The 16,341-nt window shown below is 36.8% G+C and overlaps 2 protein-coding genes across 2 annotated transcripts; both read right to left on the bottom strand.

Moving 5' to 3' along the window:
- Positions 1-7,506: 7,506 nt before the first annotated feature.
- On the bottom strand, positions 7,507-8,848 carry LOC140988173 (uncharacterized). Its single transcript, XM_073457146.1, has 2 exons — positions 8,141-8,848; positions 7,507-7,798 (listed from the first exon to the last, which is right to left on the bottom strand). Exons 1-2 carry the CDS (start codon positions 8,767-8,769, stop codon positions 7,738-7,740), a joined length of 690 nt encoding a protein of 229 aa, XP_073313247.1. The 5' UTR covers positions 8,770-8,848; the 3' UTR covers positions 7,507-7,737.
- A 3,380-nt stretch (positions 8,849-12,228) lies between these two features.
- Positions 12,229-16,025, bottom strand: LOC140988706 (uncharacterized protein At5g41620-like). The gene is made up of 3 exons (XM_073457757.1): positions 15,326-16,025; positions 14,362-14,487; positions 12,229-13,988 (listed from the first exon to the last, which is right to left on the bottom strand). Exons 1-3 carry the CDS (start codon positions 15,704-15,706, stop codon positions 12,507-12,509), a joined length of 1,989 nt encoding a protein of 662 aa, XP_073313858.1. The 5' UTR covers positions 15,707-16,025; the 3' UTR covers positions 12,229-12,506.
- Between the last annotated feature and the right edge of the window lie 316 nt (positions 16,026-16,341).

The raw sequence follows: 16,341 nt of genomic DNA, 5'->3' as shown, positions 1-16,341 counted from the left end.
AATATATGATAAATAAAATATTGTTCCTACCAGATGTGTGATATTTAAAAATATATTGAAATAATCATAATTTTATTTAAAAATTCAAGAATAATTTGGATCAATTATTTAAAAATCAAATTAGAATCAAGCCAACGTTAATAATAAGAATTCAATGAGACAAAGAATCTAAATGTTCGATTTTACTTGATTATCTTCTATGTTTAATTCATAATGACGTTTGCATTTATAAAATCATCTCATTATTAGTCAAGAATACTTAATTATTTATATTCAATTTCTCAAGTGATAAATATAATTTACTATATAATATTAATTTAGATATTACTATCAAACGATATATGCAAATGATTGTTCTTTCATTATCTTCAATGTGGTTATATATATACATTTTAAACTATATAAACATCCACGATGAGTTTCCTATTATCTTGAAACTTCCACACCATATGTCTTCCACATCCAAAATGTATAATTTAGGGTAAAAACTACTTTATTGAATTTAGATATCCACTTTTCACTACACAGTACATCAACTTTCCCTATAATTTGCCATGTTTTAATATTTAATTATTTTTTTCTCTCTCCTCAATATTTTTTTTTATCATTCTTTGTAATACTTTTATTTTTACAATGACTATATTCCTCCAACGGCTATATATTTTTAGTATAAAATCATATTATAATGTCATCAATATCAACCCATATCATTGATCTCATACAAATATAATTTTTTTCACCAATTTCTGGTAATGTCGTATTTCATTCGTAATTACGAGGCTCTATATTCCTCTGATGATGAGTTGAAATCAATTTTAACTACCTTTTCAATTGGAGATTTATTGGATGATGAAGAATGCGAAAACGGTTTACAAACCACTCCAAGCAATTTATTAGTAGAATTCCTTTGGAGGGTCATATACATCTTTTCAATGACTACTTTGTTCATGCACAGTGTATGCTCCTAAATATTTAGTAGGTTTTTCTTATGAATCATGACCTCTTTCTTCAAATTCTTAATAATGTGCAGAGTCATTAACCATATTTCATTCAAAGAAGAAATGTTGCTGGAATGCTTGGGATTTCATGTTTACAAAAACAGGACCTTAGAATGAGAAGTTAAATGTACATGTCGTAACGGTCTGCGGGATAAGATTGAGTTGCAGAAATTTGAGCATTGACGAATTAAACCTTCAAATGCTTGTTTAGAAAGTCGTATACATGACAAACGATAAAAGAACATTTAAGCCTTCTCCACAATAAGCCTATTCCAAATATCAAACTAAATAATATGACTAGCACAAAAAAGTGTAATATAATAATCCAAAATACCATCAACCCCTACAAAGAGATGTTAAAAACTAACCAATAACTAATCCAAACTAGTAATATGATAGCTCACAACAAGTACAAATAAAACCGTGTAGAAAAAACGTGAATTGGGGCTCAATAAATCTGCTGAATCGAAACAAGAAGCTGAGAGCAATGAGCAACAACTCATCATTTGATAGGTTTATTGCATGCCTTGGAAACATGAATGACATAGGATTCCCCATGACTGGATTGAGCCTTCTTTCATTTTCTTTTTCTTCTGTAAGCCACTCCAAAGGCAAGGAGGGAAAGAACGAAGTGTGCTCCTATGTCCGAAATTTTACCTATTTTCAAATATTTATTGATAAGTTCCTTATTTTCTTTGATCCTACTCTCTGTGAAGAACATTAAGGAGTAGGTGCCAGATGATGTGTTGATATTCGTGATGCATCAATTGGTATAGCAGATAAAAATTTGATTTTCATTTCTATGGTTTGATGGAGTTATCCTTTTCTTTCCCTTCTGTAATGTTGTGTTGTCCATCACCCTTTTACTATGGAAATTTTGTCTCCGTGACTCTCCGTGATGGCCCTCGTTTGTTAGAACTCAAGGAGCTCTTCTTTACGTTTCTCTTATTATAAAGTAAAGTTTCATAATGCCAAAAATCTATAATAAACGTTGTGTCCATATGTGTCTTAGGATACTAAGCACTGGCCTTTAATAGCTCCATTGCCTTCATATGGTAGAGGAAGAGAACGCCCGGGGAGAAGGTGTATGAGCTTCATCCATGGAACTGACCTGCATGATGTCATTATCACAGGTCATTATGTACAATAACATTATCTAACATGTTAGTGGAAACGATTCTTTTGCTAGAGATGTCAAAGGTGACCCTGCGATATGGTTCGGATCAAAAGCCTAGGACCATCCTTGTCCGGAAGCTCTCGCTTATTGGGGTCGACTAAAAATGAATATCTCATGGATACCTTCAAGGAAACTCTACATTATTTCTAAACCAAATTATAGTCAAGTGAGGAAGAAACCATCTTGTTAGATGCTCTCTTTAGCTCATTTTTATGCTTGTTTGAAGGTGAAAACAGGACGATTGATGGGAATACATTTGGTGGAACATGAGGTGGCAAAGAACCCTTGAGTTCACCAGGCCAAACCTAATTGAATTGATGAACTCAAGAAATATAACAATTTCCAATCTAGTCTTCGAGAACTCACCCTTGTAGAACATACACCCTGTCTGTTGCAGGTAATAATCGGCAAGAAAACAACGTACTTTAAATAGAGTTATCACAGTAACAGTCTCTTTTTTAGTTACATTTCCATCCCCCTCTTCACTTTTCAGCAATGTGGTCATTTCATTATGTTACCTTGGTGGCCCATGCCAATTCTCCCAACACCGATGGAACCGATCCAGGTAGGCTCTTGAATACGAGAACATGTTTGTCTAAATTACCCGCGAGCTCAAGAGTTGGTTTTGTGAACAAGNTTTTTTATCAAATAACTCATCTTTATACTACATTTAAATGTTTTATCATTTTAATTCTCTCTCTACATTTTTTTCAAATGATTTTATTGTAATTTTGTAATTATATTTTTAATGTCATTTCTAATTAAGTAATAAATTATAGTATCACAAAAAAATATATGAAAAATTTATAACTATATATGCAATTTTAGAGACAAAATTAACATTCTATACACACTTCAAGAATACAATGTAACTCATATATTAATTTTGNCGTTTCTCTTATTATAAAGTAAAGTTTCATAATGCCAAAAATCTATAATAAACGTTGTGTCCATATGTGTCTTAGGATACTAAGCACTGGCCTTTAATAGCTCCATTGCCTTCATATGGTAGAGGAAGAGAACGCCCGGGGAGAAGGTGTATGAGCTTCATCCATGGAACTGACCTGCATGATGTCATTATCACAGGTCATTATGTACAATAACATTATCTAACATGTTAGTGGAAACGATTCTTTTGCTAGAGATGTCAAAGGTGACCCTGCGATATGGTTCGGATCAAAAGCCTAGGACCATCCTTGTCCGGAAGCTCTCGCTTATTGGGGTCGACTAAAAATGAATATCTCATGGATACCTTCAAGGAAACTCTACATTATTTCTAAACCAAATTATAGTCAAGTGAGGAAGAAACCATCTTGTTAGATGCTCTCTTTAGCTCATTTTTATGCTTGTTTGAAGGTGAAAACAGGACGATTGATGGGAATACATTTGGTGGAACATGAGGTGGCAAAGAACCCTTGAGTTCACCAGGCCAAACCTAATTGAATTGATGAACTCAAGAAATATAACAATTTCCAATCTAGTCTTCGAGAACTCACCCTTGTAGAACATACACCCTGTCTGTTGCAGGTAATAATCGGCAAGAAAACAACGTACTTTAAATAGAGTTATCACAGTAACAGTCTCTTTTTTAGTTACATTTCCATCCCCCTCTTCACTTTTCAGCAATGTGGTCATTTCATTATGTTACCTTGGTGGCCCATGCCAATTCTCCCAACACCGATGGAACCGATCCAGGTAGGCTCTTGAATACGAGAACATGTTTGTCTAAATTACCCGCGAGCTCAAGAGTTGGTTTTGTGAACAAGATGGCCGGTTCCTTTGAGGTGATTCAGTGTATTTTGAAGAGTGGAACTCATAATTTTAAAAGAACAACAAATATATTTTGGAATTTCTTTCATTATTCCCTCGCCCTTCCGCTGAGTTCAATTCTCATCACTTATCATCTGAGTGTTTGATCTCCCATATATACTGTCTTCTGGGTCCGGGCTCTTGATCATACTCGTTGCCACAAACATTACTTGAGCATATATAGATATAAAAAATGCACGATGATCCTCATGATACAGACTCTACCTTCAATGTATCCATTGAGGACTCCTACATATCGACTGGAGATGACCTCGTAGCCATCAAGAGCGGGGATGGGATGTCGGCGATCATCCAGACATGGGATATAATCAAAACGCCCTTCCAGTCATTAAGAATGTCTTGATCAAGGATGTGTGGGGTGAGAAAGTTCAACAACCTGGATTGATTTATGGTCTGAAGAATGCACCATTACAGGTATTTGCCTGTCAAAATATTTATCTCCACGGTAGCCTGGGGTCGAAAAATTTTCCGTGCCAGAGCTATCGGTCTAGAATTTTAAACTCTAAAATCTTTTAATATTTAAATTGATCTACTCGAACTAATATCATATTATTCCAAAATTATACAAAATCTACATATAATTTTTTTTTTAAAAAAAATTGAGCCACTCGGGCTAAAGTCCGGGTACACAAGCATGTGGCTCCGCCACTGCGTGGTGGTGTTCGGCTGTGAGCGGGGCTGCAGATCATGTTATCCCATGGCCATGCCCTGAGCTAACCAGCCGGCAGGAAATGGGTGTCTGCTCGTCTTCTTTCTTAAATTTTATTGCATCAATTTCTACACACACATATGTATATTGTGGTAATCCATATATAAAGCATAAAAAACGGATTAATTTGGTTTTGGTTTTGGTTTTGGTTTTGGTTTAGGTTTATGTCAGTTATGTTCAGTTTACGTTTATTTCGAAATCATATGTATTACAGTCATAATTCATTTACTTTTTTTTCACTTTCTTGATTTCTACGCATGTTTGAAGAGATTTGGACGCAGTTATTTCTCTTTCTACATATTTTTGTTAATTTTTTTGTCGTTGTGATTTCTTACCAAAAATATATGGTGTCAAGTTTTAATATTGTACAGATATCGTCTCGCAGAGGATAGATAATTTAATAGTATACTAATTATTGTAATTAAAATAATTTTAATTTTATTTAGAAAATCAAAAATCAGATTGGTACGTAAAATGAAGACCGCACAATTAATCAATGATAGACAAAGTAATAATTTTGATATATAAATTCGATTTCACTTGACTATCCACTATGTTTAATTCATATTGATGTTTATATCATAAGTTGTTCTAATTTATTAGCCAAAAGTTCTCAATTTTTCCTACTCCTTTTTTCCAAGTGATAAGTAAAAATTTTATTGTTTAATATTGTTTCTAATATTCTTATTAAAAATCATTAAAAAAAATAAGATAGACAACACAATAATTCTTGCGATTGTTTCAATTGAGTTATATGTTTTCCAAACTCTATAAGCACCAATTATGTATAATCTTATGGTCCTATTCAAAATTTTCTCTTTCGAATGCCATATTTCAAATAAATATAGCGATTCAATTAGTGATCAGTTAATTGAACACAAAGGAACACACAAATAAACTGAACGGATGTTTCAAATATATAAATCAAAATATCAAAACCATAGTTTCAAATCAAGTTACGTGCTCTAGACAATGTAATTAGTTCATAACAGAGTTAAAATAAATGTAAATAATGTTCTTGAACATCATTCAAGTATATAAGAGAGAGAGATATAAGACGAAGGTAGACGTTGCATCTCCGTCCCCGGATGAGGCTTTATCCTTCTTCGTGCCAATTTTCTCCTCTTCAATCTCTCCTCTTAGTCGTCTGTCAGTGTTGTTCCAATATTATCTCGTGTCTGATGTGTCTCAATATATGATAATCCCCTCTTAAAGTTGCCCCCCAAATCCTCAAAAAACCACAAGGTGGGTGTTTTACCTTTCAAAACTCGAACAATTCTATTTCCGCACGATTCTAGGCACTAAGGTGCGGCTTTGTGACTATTTATTCTTTCCGGGTATCAATTTGGCAAGGTTGAGGTGTTGACATTGTTTGAAGTCTTCTAAGTACTTCAGACCTAAGTAGATGATGTATTTGTGTCTTGTTATTAGATGTGTGCGTAAGGACCTCAAACATTGCTAATTATAGATCTTCGCATACCATCAATGAGTAAATGCATAAGCATGAATGTCAAAAAGAAGTTGAGCACGCACATCTCAAAAGTCTAAAGTTGAGGTTATATATGCTGGTCTTCTTTCCAAAATTGAGAATGTGGTCGTCGCACTTCAATCTCTATGCAGATGGTGTATTTATATTTTCATTAGATGTATGCTTACAGACCTCAATCGTCGTTATTTACAGACGTTTTCATATCATTAATGAGTAAATGAAAAAACATGAATTTCAAAAAGGAGATGAGTACAAGTGTTTCAGAAGTCCAAAGTTTATATTAGGTATGGATGCTTCCATCCAAAATTGATCAGAATGTGGTCGTCGCCAAGGTCCACTCAATTATTTCTCCTAATTTGATTTTGATATGTGCCACAAGATGATTTATCAAATCAAATATTTGTTAGAGCGCCTCCAATGGGAGGTTCATGGCATGAGGTTTATAAAATAAACCTTATCAAACAAAAAACCTTGCATTGAGAATTGTAGGTTCAAGGTTTATAGGATAAACAGGGTCCATCCACCACAATATAAAAAGTTGTGCCAAAATTTTGTTTTTTTTATTATTTCTTTAGTTTGATATATGGCTCGCACAAACTCATATAATTGTTCATTTCTTTTTGCATGCATTTCGATTCCTTTTTTTTTTTGCATAATTTTTTTTATTTCATTTAAAAAATAATAAAAATAATAATTATTCCATTTTTGGCTATAAATAGGCATAGTCTCATTCTCTACCCAACACTATCATTTTTCTTTCAATTTACACCATTACATTTTCTTTCTTGCTATCCACATATGGATAAAAATTACCATCAATATTGGATGAATTTGTTGAAGTTCTCAATAAAATTTCGATGATGTTTTTATTTTATTATTTTTTTTATAAATTTTTCAAATTTGCTAAATTATAAAAAAAAATGTATGATTAATTAAATAATTTTGAAAATTAAATTGATTAGTATAAATATATATTTAGTCAAATATATAAGTGAAAGTAAAAAATAAAGCTAGTAAATTAAAATGAGTAGATGAATGTGTGATTTGATAGTGGGGTCTACAAAAATTGTGTTTTTGGGTTTATGATTGGGGTGAAAAGGTTTAAAAATAATGAGGTTTTTAACTTTTTGATGTGACAGTGATGTGACACGGAATAAATTTGATGATGAAGTTTATTATTGGAGATGCCCTTAACGCTAGATCACATTAGCTCTTTGAAATGATTGAATATATCATCCTAAAAATACATATTTGGGTTGTTCAAGTATTTTTATTTAACTCAATGGAATCCTATAACAGATAATTGAGCTACGTCAAACCAGATTAATTATTTTGAAAATATCTAGCTTTAATCGAACAGAACTCTTGACAAATACAAGAACATTAACTCTCATGTGCAGGAAGAAGATCAATACAGAATGGACCAAGTACAACATATGACAAGTTCCACATAGAAATTCAAACAAAAAAAAAAACCCAACTCGAAATATTATTAATTCACTTTAGCGATACCAACAATAATTAAACACGCAATCTAGAAATAATGGTCAAAAAATTTGCGCACGCGAATCATGAAACCATCTCTCTCTTTCTTGGTGATACCCATGGATGAACCCATCAAGATCAGGCCCAAACTCCCGACCCATCTCTAGGACCCACAGATGAAGGCCCATGAGCAACCCAGTTATTCTCCTATAAATACCAGGTTTGAGCGTATGATTATTCATTCACTATATTGTTTTCAGCAGCACCCTTAGCTGCTCTCCATATATCCTCAGTCTCTGACTTGAGCGTCGGAGGAGCTACGCCAGGACACCCTCTAGCCCCCTTCTAACGATCTTATTTGTGATTTCAGGCTCAGGGTAATTTCAAAACTTGCGTCTGGACTAGTGACACTTACTGGAAGCGGACCCTAAATTTCCTATGAGTATCACTTGTGATGATGTTCTTCTTCCTCAGCGTTTTCATGGCGGAAGAGCTTCTTTAGTATCTTCAACTTCTTCTCCGCATCAAATCCACCAAAATGCCGGCGTTTCAGTACCATCTTCTTGATCCGATCGTCTTCATCTTCATCATCACTGTCACTGTCACTCTCACTGTCACTGCTCTCGTCATGGTGGTGGTGGTGGTGGTGGTGCTGGTGGTGTTGATGGTGGTGTAGTTTCACCTGCTGCCACGATCCACCGTGCAGAGCTTTCGGATCCTGGAATTCACTGTTCTCACCGGAGGAAACTAGCATGTCGTTGCCGTAGGGTATTTCGAGGGGTCTCATCGGATCATCTTTGTAGAACTTGTGTCGGTGGTGGCAAGGGAATTTCGAAAATAGACGGTAGAACGGGCGGAGAGAGATCTTGGTCAACGGGAGGGCGGTGGACAGGGAGAGAGGGTTGTCATCGGCGTTGACTGGCACGGATTGATCGCTCGTGGTAGCGGGACTGGCATCAGGGAGGGGGGTGGAAACTGCGGTGGCGACGTCGTCATCTTCCGGCGTGTTCAGCGTAGTCAGAGCGAGCGAGAGGGTGAAGAAGCAGAAGAGCACGGCGGTGGTGACGGAGAAGTTGGCCATTACGGAGATGATACATAAGCAGAAATGATTCGTTGAAATTGTTTATATAGTCTCGAGATTGCGTGTTACTCTTCTCCATATACATTTTCTACATTATAGGTGTCATCTTCACCCTCACTCCACTCTTTTCTACTCCACACACACACACACACATATGAAAGGACCGTTGTATATAAACGTACATGAAATAAGTAAAATGTATGTATCAGAATTTAGTGTTGTGCTCGGGTGTTGTCAACACCAGCACACAACATGCAGCGGAATTTAATTATTACCACACAAATATAATTTTAATAAATAAACATCAGATTTAAATTATGCACACGATGCCTCATGGCAAAAAGTTCACTAGAAAAATATGTAAATCGTTTACACAAAACAATACTAGTAAAAATACCAAAACTAAATTCCTTCAACCTCCAAGGAATTAAAATGCATCAAAAAAACTCAAAGTAAATACTAGATGCATGAATCAAACATGTATTGCTTAAAACCAAATGAAATCACTCTTCGATCAACTCTCTGTGTCAGTGTTGTTCTTCGAATGTCGTCAACACCAATCAGCAACATGGTAAATTTGTGAATCAATCACTCAAATTCTTCACACGAAAATCTTCAATATTGAACTTGTGTATATTTAGAAAAACTCCAGCAGCTGCGCAAAGTGACCAACCGATCAAACAAAATCTTCTCATCAAAATAGGCTCGGCTCTTGTATATTCTTCTATGAAAGAACTCTTCTGCCGACCTCTACGTGCACTCCGAAAACCTCCAGCTGATCCTCTCCACAGCACACGATCACACAAAACTTCAGCAGCTGCACAATAAAGTTTCTTCGAAAAACTCTGTCACACCTTCTCTCTAAGTATTCCCCCTATATAGATCCTTTTTCTTTTTCGTTCATATCTTTCCATAAATACCCAAATCCTACAAACAAGAAAAACCAAGAGTTTATTAGGAATCAAAATCTATTTTAAACTAAGATGTTATATTTTAGAGATAAGTTCTTAAATTAAATTATGTGGAATAAATCTCAAGAACATAATTATCTAGGAATGAATCTTATCATCTAATTAATTTAAATTAGTCTAAAATGCAAAATTCTAATATTTCTATTTTGATAGAATATAGATTAAATAGGAATAAAATATTCCTTTCACTCTCTCTCTTTTTGCATTTCTGGAACAAACTTCCAAAAATGATGATCTTGGCAGTAAAGCTCGTAATCAAATAAGCTCCCCCTGAGTTTGAAGTTCATATAAGCTCCCCCTGAGTTTATAGTGCATCTCCCCCTAAATTAGACATGTTAGTTCATTTGGTGGTGTGGACAGTGTTGTCATGCTTCGGTAGTCAGCTATCTGATTTTCGTAGTAAGCAATGACGTCCTTGGCCTATTTAATTTGCTGCAGCCCAAATTCAATTTGTGCGTGGATCTCGAAAGTAGTTAGTAAGATAAGCCCTTCAGGAATGGAGGATGATGAGGGGGCAATGTTGCCAACATCTGGGACAACACCAGGAGCAGACCGGAGAAGATCCAATATCCGATTCCCTTTGAAGTAGGCAGGGACAATTTTCCGTGATTCCCCTATTTCCACCAAGTGTTCATCTTCTTCCTTGCGATTCTAGAATTCCATAGATCAGGGATGGAAAGGGAAGCTTCGTGGACTTCAAACCTCCTTCTACAAATTGCCAAATTGTGTGGAACACCAACTGACCGAAGTTGAATGATCGACCAGTACCAATTGCAAACAAAACGAGGGCCTGCGGCCTTCTTACCACCGTGGTGTTTGAGGAGAGAGTCCAATTTTTTATTGTTGTCTTGTGCAGGACTAAATAAAAAGAAGTTAAGGTAGCAGCAGCAAGGCGATAAGGGCGGACTGGGAACTTGGTGATAACATCCCCAGTCAGTACGGTGGTGATTTCATCAATGTTAGCTGGAGGAGCGTCCTCAGTAGAACTCGGTGTGCCATAGTATTCGTTGATAACTTCAGGGGAGAACTGGTAAATGGCATCGCGCACAAACACTCTGCCGAAGCGGACAGAATTCACATCTCCTACAGCAGCAGTCATATTACCGTAGAATTCTCGCACAAGCCTTTTTGGATAGGGCATTACAGAGGTCACCGTTGCGAGCAGGCATCGGTTGGTGAGGAATGTGATTAAGTTATGCCTCTCATGAGCCTCTATGTCTACATTCCTTTCCTCTACGAATTCTCGATGAGCATACAGACTCCACAGTCCCACAACATTTTCGGAGTAGAAAGCATTCGAGAAGGCAACACCGAGATCATAGTCTTCATCAGAGGTATTGTCCATGGTGTTAGCAACACCACTGCCAACACCAGCAATATATGAAACATCATCATCGGCTGAACCAGAGTCAGCATCAGGGGATCCTCCATCAATTTCTTCCTCATTCTCAAAGTCCGAGGTGGACGAGGGACTAGAGACATGAGTAGAACAATTTTCCTCAAATTCTTGAGCCATTTCTTTATCAGGCTTAATATCAGATTCTTTGTCATCAGTAGGAGTTTGATTTGCAGCTTTTTCTTCTCTTAGGCGATTTAGAAATTCAGCCAAAGATTCCTCATCTTCCGAAGAAAAAAAAGGCTTACCCGGAGCATCCTGTGGCTCAGTCACGACCGTTGGCGTTGTTACGGAGAAGGAACCAATAGTATGCTTAGCAGCAACAGGGGGCGTGGTCTTGCCACCAATTCGAAATCTTCATCGTCTGAGTCATCCCCAGAAGAGAAGTCAGGGTCCAGAATAAAGGAACCAGTGCGGGATTTCTTCGATACGCTTCTCGTTCCTGTGGGTCGTCGATATCAAATGGATTTCCTGGATCGCAAGGAGCTGTTTCTTCCAGTGGTGTTGCCTCAGAGGGCGGAACACCACAGCTCCCAGCCATTTCACTTCGAATATCCAAGGGATCAAATTTGTTGTCAGCCATCTGTAAAGAGTGCAAGAGAGTTCAAGACTTGTACAGTGAAAGATAAGACGAGGGCAAGGGACGATTTGGAGAAATCAGAGAGAACGATCAAGAGTATTTAACCCGGGTTCAATCGATAACAATTGATATAAGCTCTTAATCCAACGGTAAAAAAAAACGTTCCAGAAAATCCGCATAGTAACGGTAAAAAAAAACGTAATCTTCGCAATACCATAACAACCACTCCTAGTGCCAACGGTAACATTTCTGAAATTCACCCGCAACGTTAATTAAAGCTTCCTAATGAAGGGCTCGTATCCTACTGAAATTTCCATACAACACTGAGTGCAATAGTCTGAGTGTGCAACATGTGCCCAATTCTTGCTTACAGATTTTGCTCGCTCTACTAAGGTCATGGACATGATCTGAACCACATAAAGTATATCTTTCGAGCATTTTCCCATAGACCAACATATATTGGAGAATGATAGAGGGACAAGCAATCAGCACTCAAATTAATGATAAAGGAATAATAAAAGCCTGATAATTCACTATTTAGGATATTAATGCTTAAAGGAAAGAAGAGATGAAAAATAAAAATTAGCCCTTTGGTTTTTTTCCCTTCGAACATCAATAATGCGTTCAACAGTTTAGAAACAAATGGATTCCACTCTACCTGTTCAATCGGCCATGTAATAATAGTACATTCTAAATATGTAACATTGAAAAGGAAATTGCCCGGGCTAATATTCACAGATCAAGATCTCTCAAGATGACAAGAAAGTTATGAAATACACAAAATACCAGATCACTTATTAATAGAAGGAAAAATTGAAGCCTTTAGGCGCGAGCTTGATCGTTGTCCCCTTGTTCTTGCTTCAAAAAGCTTTGCCTTTAATGTATTTTCCTTCAAATCATTCAGCAAGTTTGAAGATGACTCGTTGAGATTCATGTCATGGGATGGTAGTTTTTCAGTCCAGTGGCGAACTGGACTAGGATGACTCCTCCAAACGGATGAAACTACCCCATAATCTTGATCAGATTGTACATTTCCACTTTCTGATAACAAATAGTGATTTCTAATCAAATTTTCAATCATATAATTTGTGTTCAACCCAGTGATTCCCTCAGATTCATGCTTCCTCTCGGAGCTATTTACTTTTGCTGCTTCTACTGAGTTCCCAGCGACAGAGTGTTCTGCAACATGGTTTATCTTTTCACCCTGTGACATGGCTTGAGCCATCTGTTCTTCAAACTTCACTTGCAAACTAGATGTGTTTAGACCAGTTTCCCTCTCAGAAGACCCGAGTGTTTTCTTCACCCGCTTTTGCTTCAGTTTTTCGTAATTGCCATTTTTTAGGTATTCATTTTCTTGGGATTTTAGGTTGGATTCACTGGCTTTTTCCAGCTCGAAACAGTTGAACTCACTACCTACAGAGTCATCGTCGTCATCGTCATCTCCGGGAGCACTAACAGCCAGATTTAGAGGGATTGATTCAAGTGATTTTCTTCGGAATATGGGATCCCTTAAAACTTTGTTGCCATTGATCTTTGGATTACAATCATTTTTTTTCTGGATTAAAGCTTCAATTTTAGTGCACAACTTATACACTGCCGACTTATTTTCTCCCGCACCATGTTCCAGCTCTAGCTTCAACTGTACCCGTTCATCAAGCCACGACTCAGATATGTGAAGAATCAAGTCGCGGTTACCTCGCTCATCCAAAGATTTATCTGACTTTTGCCTTAAAACATGCAGTTCTTTTCCGTAATCTCTTATTCCCCATGCAAATTCATCACAAAGATCTTCCAAGAGTTTGCGCGACTTTAATTCTTTCTCCAATTCTTCAGAGACACTGGCAAGAGTAGTTTTCACATCATCAAGCTCGTGGGCTAACTTACGGTGCAGGCTCTCTGATCTCTTCCTCAACTTTCTCTCATCCTCAAGTTCATCCCTCGTAGTCTGAACAGTGGCATTGATTCTATCATGCTCCTTGTTCTTTCTAGTGAGTTTTTCTTCAGCAATCTGCTTCACCAACTCATCTATTTCGTGACGATCAGTTTGCCGGGCTCGCATAAAATCTTTTATCCGTGAACGAGAATGATCCAACTCCTTTTTCAATGCTTTGATAAGAGAGACATTGGATACATGCTGCTCTTCCAGGCTCCAAATACGATTTAAAACTTTAAGCAGTTCAGTCGATGTCTTTAAGCTATAACTCGTCTCTCCGGTTCTTCCCTTCAATTCAATGGAGCTGGTAGGGGTAACTGCAGGATTGTAAGGTGCAAGCTGCAAAGGACAAAAAGTCACTTAAAGATTGAAACAGTATAAACTAGTGAATCATCAAACCATTTCGAAAATCCATTTAGACAATACAACCACACAGTACTGCAGTGCAAACAAATAAGAAATCAAAAGATCGTACGACAAGTGAAACCATCTCTGTTAAGCCAGTATCTGCATGTTAGACAGAGAAATTAAACAAAGTGCAAAACAGGTAAGGCAGAAAGGAATCGATAAATGGTTCCAGGATTTGCTTTGCAGAGTGGTGGAATGCAAACTAAATCGGTCTCATAAAATTCCAAGATCTCTATCAGTTTCATGTATAATCATCGCATAAAAACAAAGGAAATGAAAATAAAATGAAAAAGCATGATAGTACCTCCATTGAGCTACCATAACTTGCTGGTGACACAGGTTGTAGAGCATGATTACTCCTCTCGATTGCACGATGATGTTGCATAAGTGTGGCAGCAACATGCTTTTTCAAACTAGTGGAACTTCCAGGCTGGCATCCGTAAAATCAGAACCATGAGTAACGCAAAACATAAAAACATAACACCTTATCCAGCAAACTCTGTGCCGTGATTATATGTGATAATAGAGTAACTTTAATTTTTGATAATCATAATCAAACATGCATTTATAACTAAGCTTTACGAGTTAAAAAAGTAGACGTAAAATGTAAATGGAATAAATCAAATTCGGGGGGAATTCCTAAAGATAGAATGGAATGTAATAAAATTGAAGACTTAATACCAGGATAATATTGAAGGCAAGCTGGCTCTACCCAAATACGAATAAATATCAAGCTAGCAGCAAAAATTGGCCAGATCAATAAAGTATTTTAAAGCCAAGAAACAATATTGTTACATGAAAATGGCCACCAATCGTAGTAAAACCCCATATATAAATAGGCACGGATAGCACATAATATGTGCGCTTAAGTTAGCTCAGGGTTGCGGAAGAGGCATTTAACAATAACAAACACCATATCTGAAAATGATCAGCCACCCACCAGTATAAATACAAACCCTGAACAAATCAATAGCATACCACATGAAACAGTTTAAAAAACTCGTTGGGACCACAAAAGCTCTTATAATGAAAGATTAAACTTAGATGAAGAAAAAACCGAACTATACTTACAAAGTATATCAAGGGTACAAAATCCAACTTCCAAATTTCAAAATAAAAAGAAAAAAAGAAATACGAACCAATTCTGGAAACAAAAATAAGGTCGGGCGCATCTTTTATGCATGTTTAATTTAATGAGAAAACAAGAATCTTGTGCACTCTACTATTAGCCATTCAAAAGATATAAACAAAAGTATCAAACACTTTACCATGTCTGGTAAACCAGGTGAAGAATCGGGCGGTTCAAGAGCACCCTTCTGCTGGTGGCGCTGGCGGTTGAGGCGGCGGAGCCTATGGTCGTTCATTTTCACCAACGGCAGCTTGTAATGATGAAGCTCCCAGAGGGTGGCAGCAAGTTTTCTCGCTGAAACACGAGGAACCTGAAAAGGGTCATCTCCTACACAAGTGAGCCGTTTTTCTTGCGCTTCCTCATCCCCACCATCACCATGAGGAGATGCTTTAGGCCTCCAAAAGGGTGCCACAGGGGTAGCGTGCCCGCCCCTTTTCCCCACTCTCAACAACTTTTCTCCCAAATTTTCTCGCTTTTTCGCTGGCCCTTCTCCACTTCTATCAATCTCCAACCTTTTCATCGCCCTTTTCTCTCTCTTCTCCGCTACAAAAGTGTTTATTTTCCCACTAGGCTACCCCGCCCCATGTAAACTAAACTCTAGCCACTTTCGTGTTCTCTCACTGTAGAGAAACTAGTAGTGTGATTCTTGGTTTCCTGAAACTGAGTAAACACAAAAAGAAGCGTAAAAAGATTTACCCTTTACAAGTGGAATCTTTGTTCCCGTTCTTTATGCGGGTTTTCTATGATCGTGTAGAGTAATTCTTTGAGGGTCAGACTCCATTGTTTTATCAAGAAAAGAAACGTAGTATTTACCGCGAATAAAGATTTAATTGAGGAAATGAATGGAAATAATTGTCGGCGTAGCGGGGGCCTGATTTGTGCATCACAACACGGCATACGGTACGATACAGTTCGCGAGTAGGTAGCTGTACGAGTTGTGCGCAGGTTTTCTTAGCCTCATAATTAAAAATATTAGTTAATTTTGGGGATGGATATTATACTTTATGTGTCCCGTTTAAGTTCAAGATAATTGTAAAATTTATAAATAGTTAATATATATAAATAATTAATATAATTATTTTAATAAAATATATATGGTTTGATATGAATATAAAACATAACATAAAATTTTTGTATTTCATATAATGATCAAAA

This window comes from Primulina huaijiensis, chromosome 11 (genome assembly GCF_012295235.1).
Source record: "Primulina huaijiensis isolate GDHJ02 chromosome 11, ASM1229523v2, whole genome shotgun sequence".
Classification (NCBI taxonomy): domain Eukaryota; kingdom Viridiplantae; phylum Streptophyta; class Magnoliopsida; order Lamiales; family Gesneriaceae; genus Primulina; species Primulina huaijiensis.
The sequence above is the reverse complement of the archived record's forward strand: the minus strand, read 5'-3'. Positions and strand labels throughout refer to the sequence as shown.

What these genes read in the sequence shown, in the direction of transcription:
- LOC140988173 (XM_073457146.1), bottom strand. Translation starts at nt 8,769, where the DNA reads ATGGCCAACTTCTCCGTCACCACCGCCGTGCTCTTCTGCTTCTTCACC. An exon ending in GAGGAAGAAGAACATCATCA is followed by an intron (nt 7,799 to 8,140) that starts CAAGTGATACTC and finishes CATGGGTATCAC; the next exon opens with CAAGAAAGAGAGAGATGGTT.
- LOC140988706 (XM_073457757.1), bottom strand. Translation starts at nt 15,706, where the DNA reads ATGAAAAGGTTGGAGATTGATAGAAGTGGAGAAGGGCCAGCGAAAAAG. An exon ending in CACCTGGTTTACCAGACATG is followed by an intron (nt 14,488 to 15,325) that starts GTAAAGTGTTTG and finishes TACGGATGCCAG; the next exon opens with CCTGGAAGTTCCACTAGTTT. An exon ending in GTTATGGTAGCTCAATGGAG is followed by an intron (nt 13,989 to 14,361) that starts GTACTATCATGC and finishes TGTCCTTTGCAG; the next exon opens with CTTGCACCTTACAATCCTGC.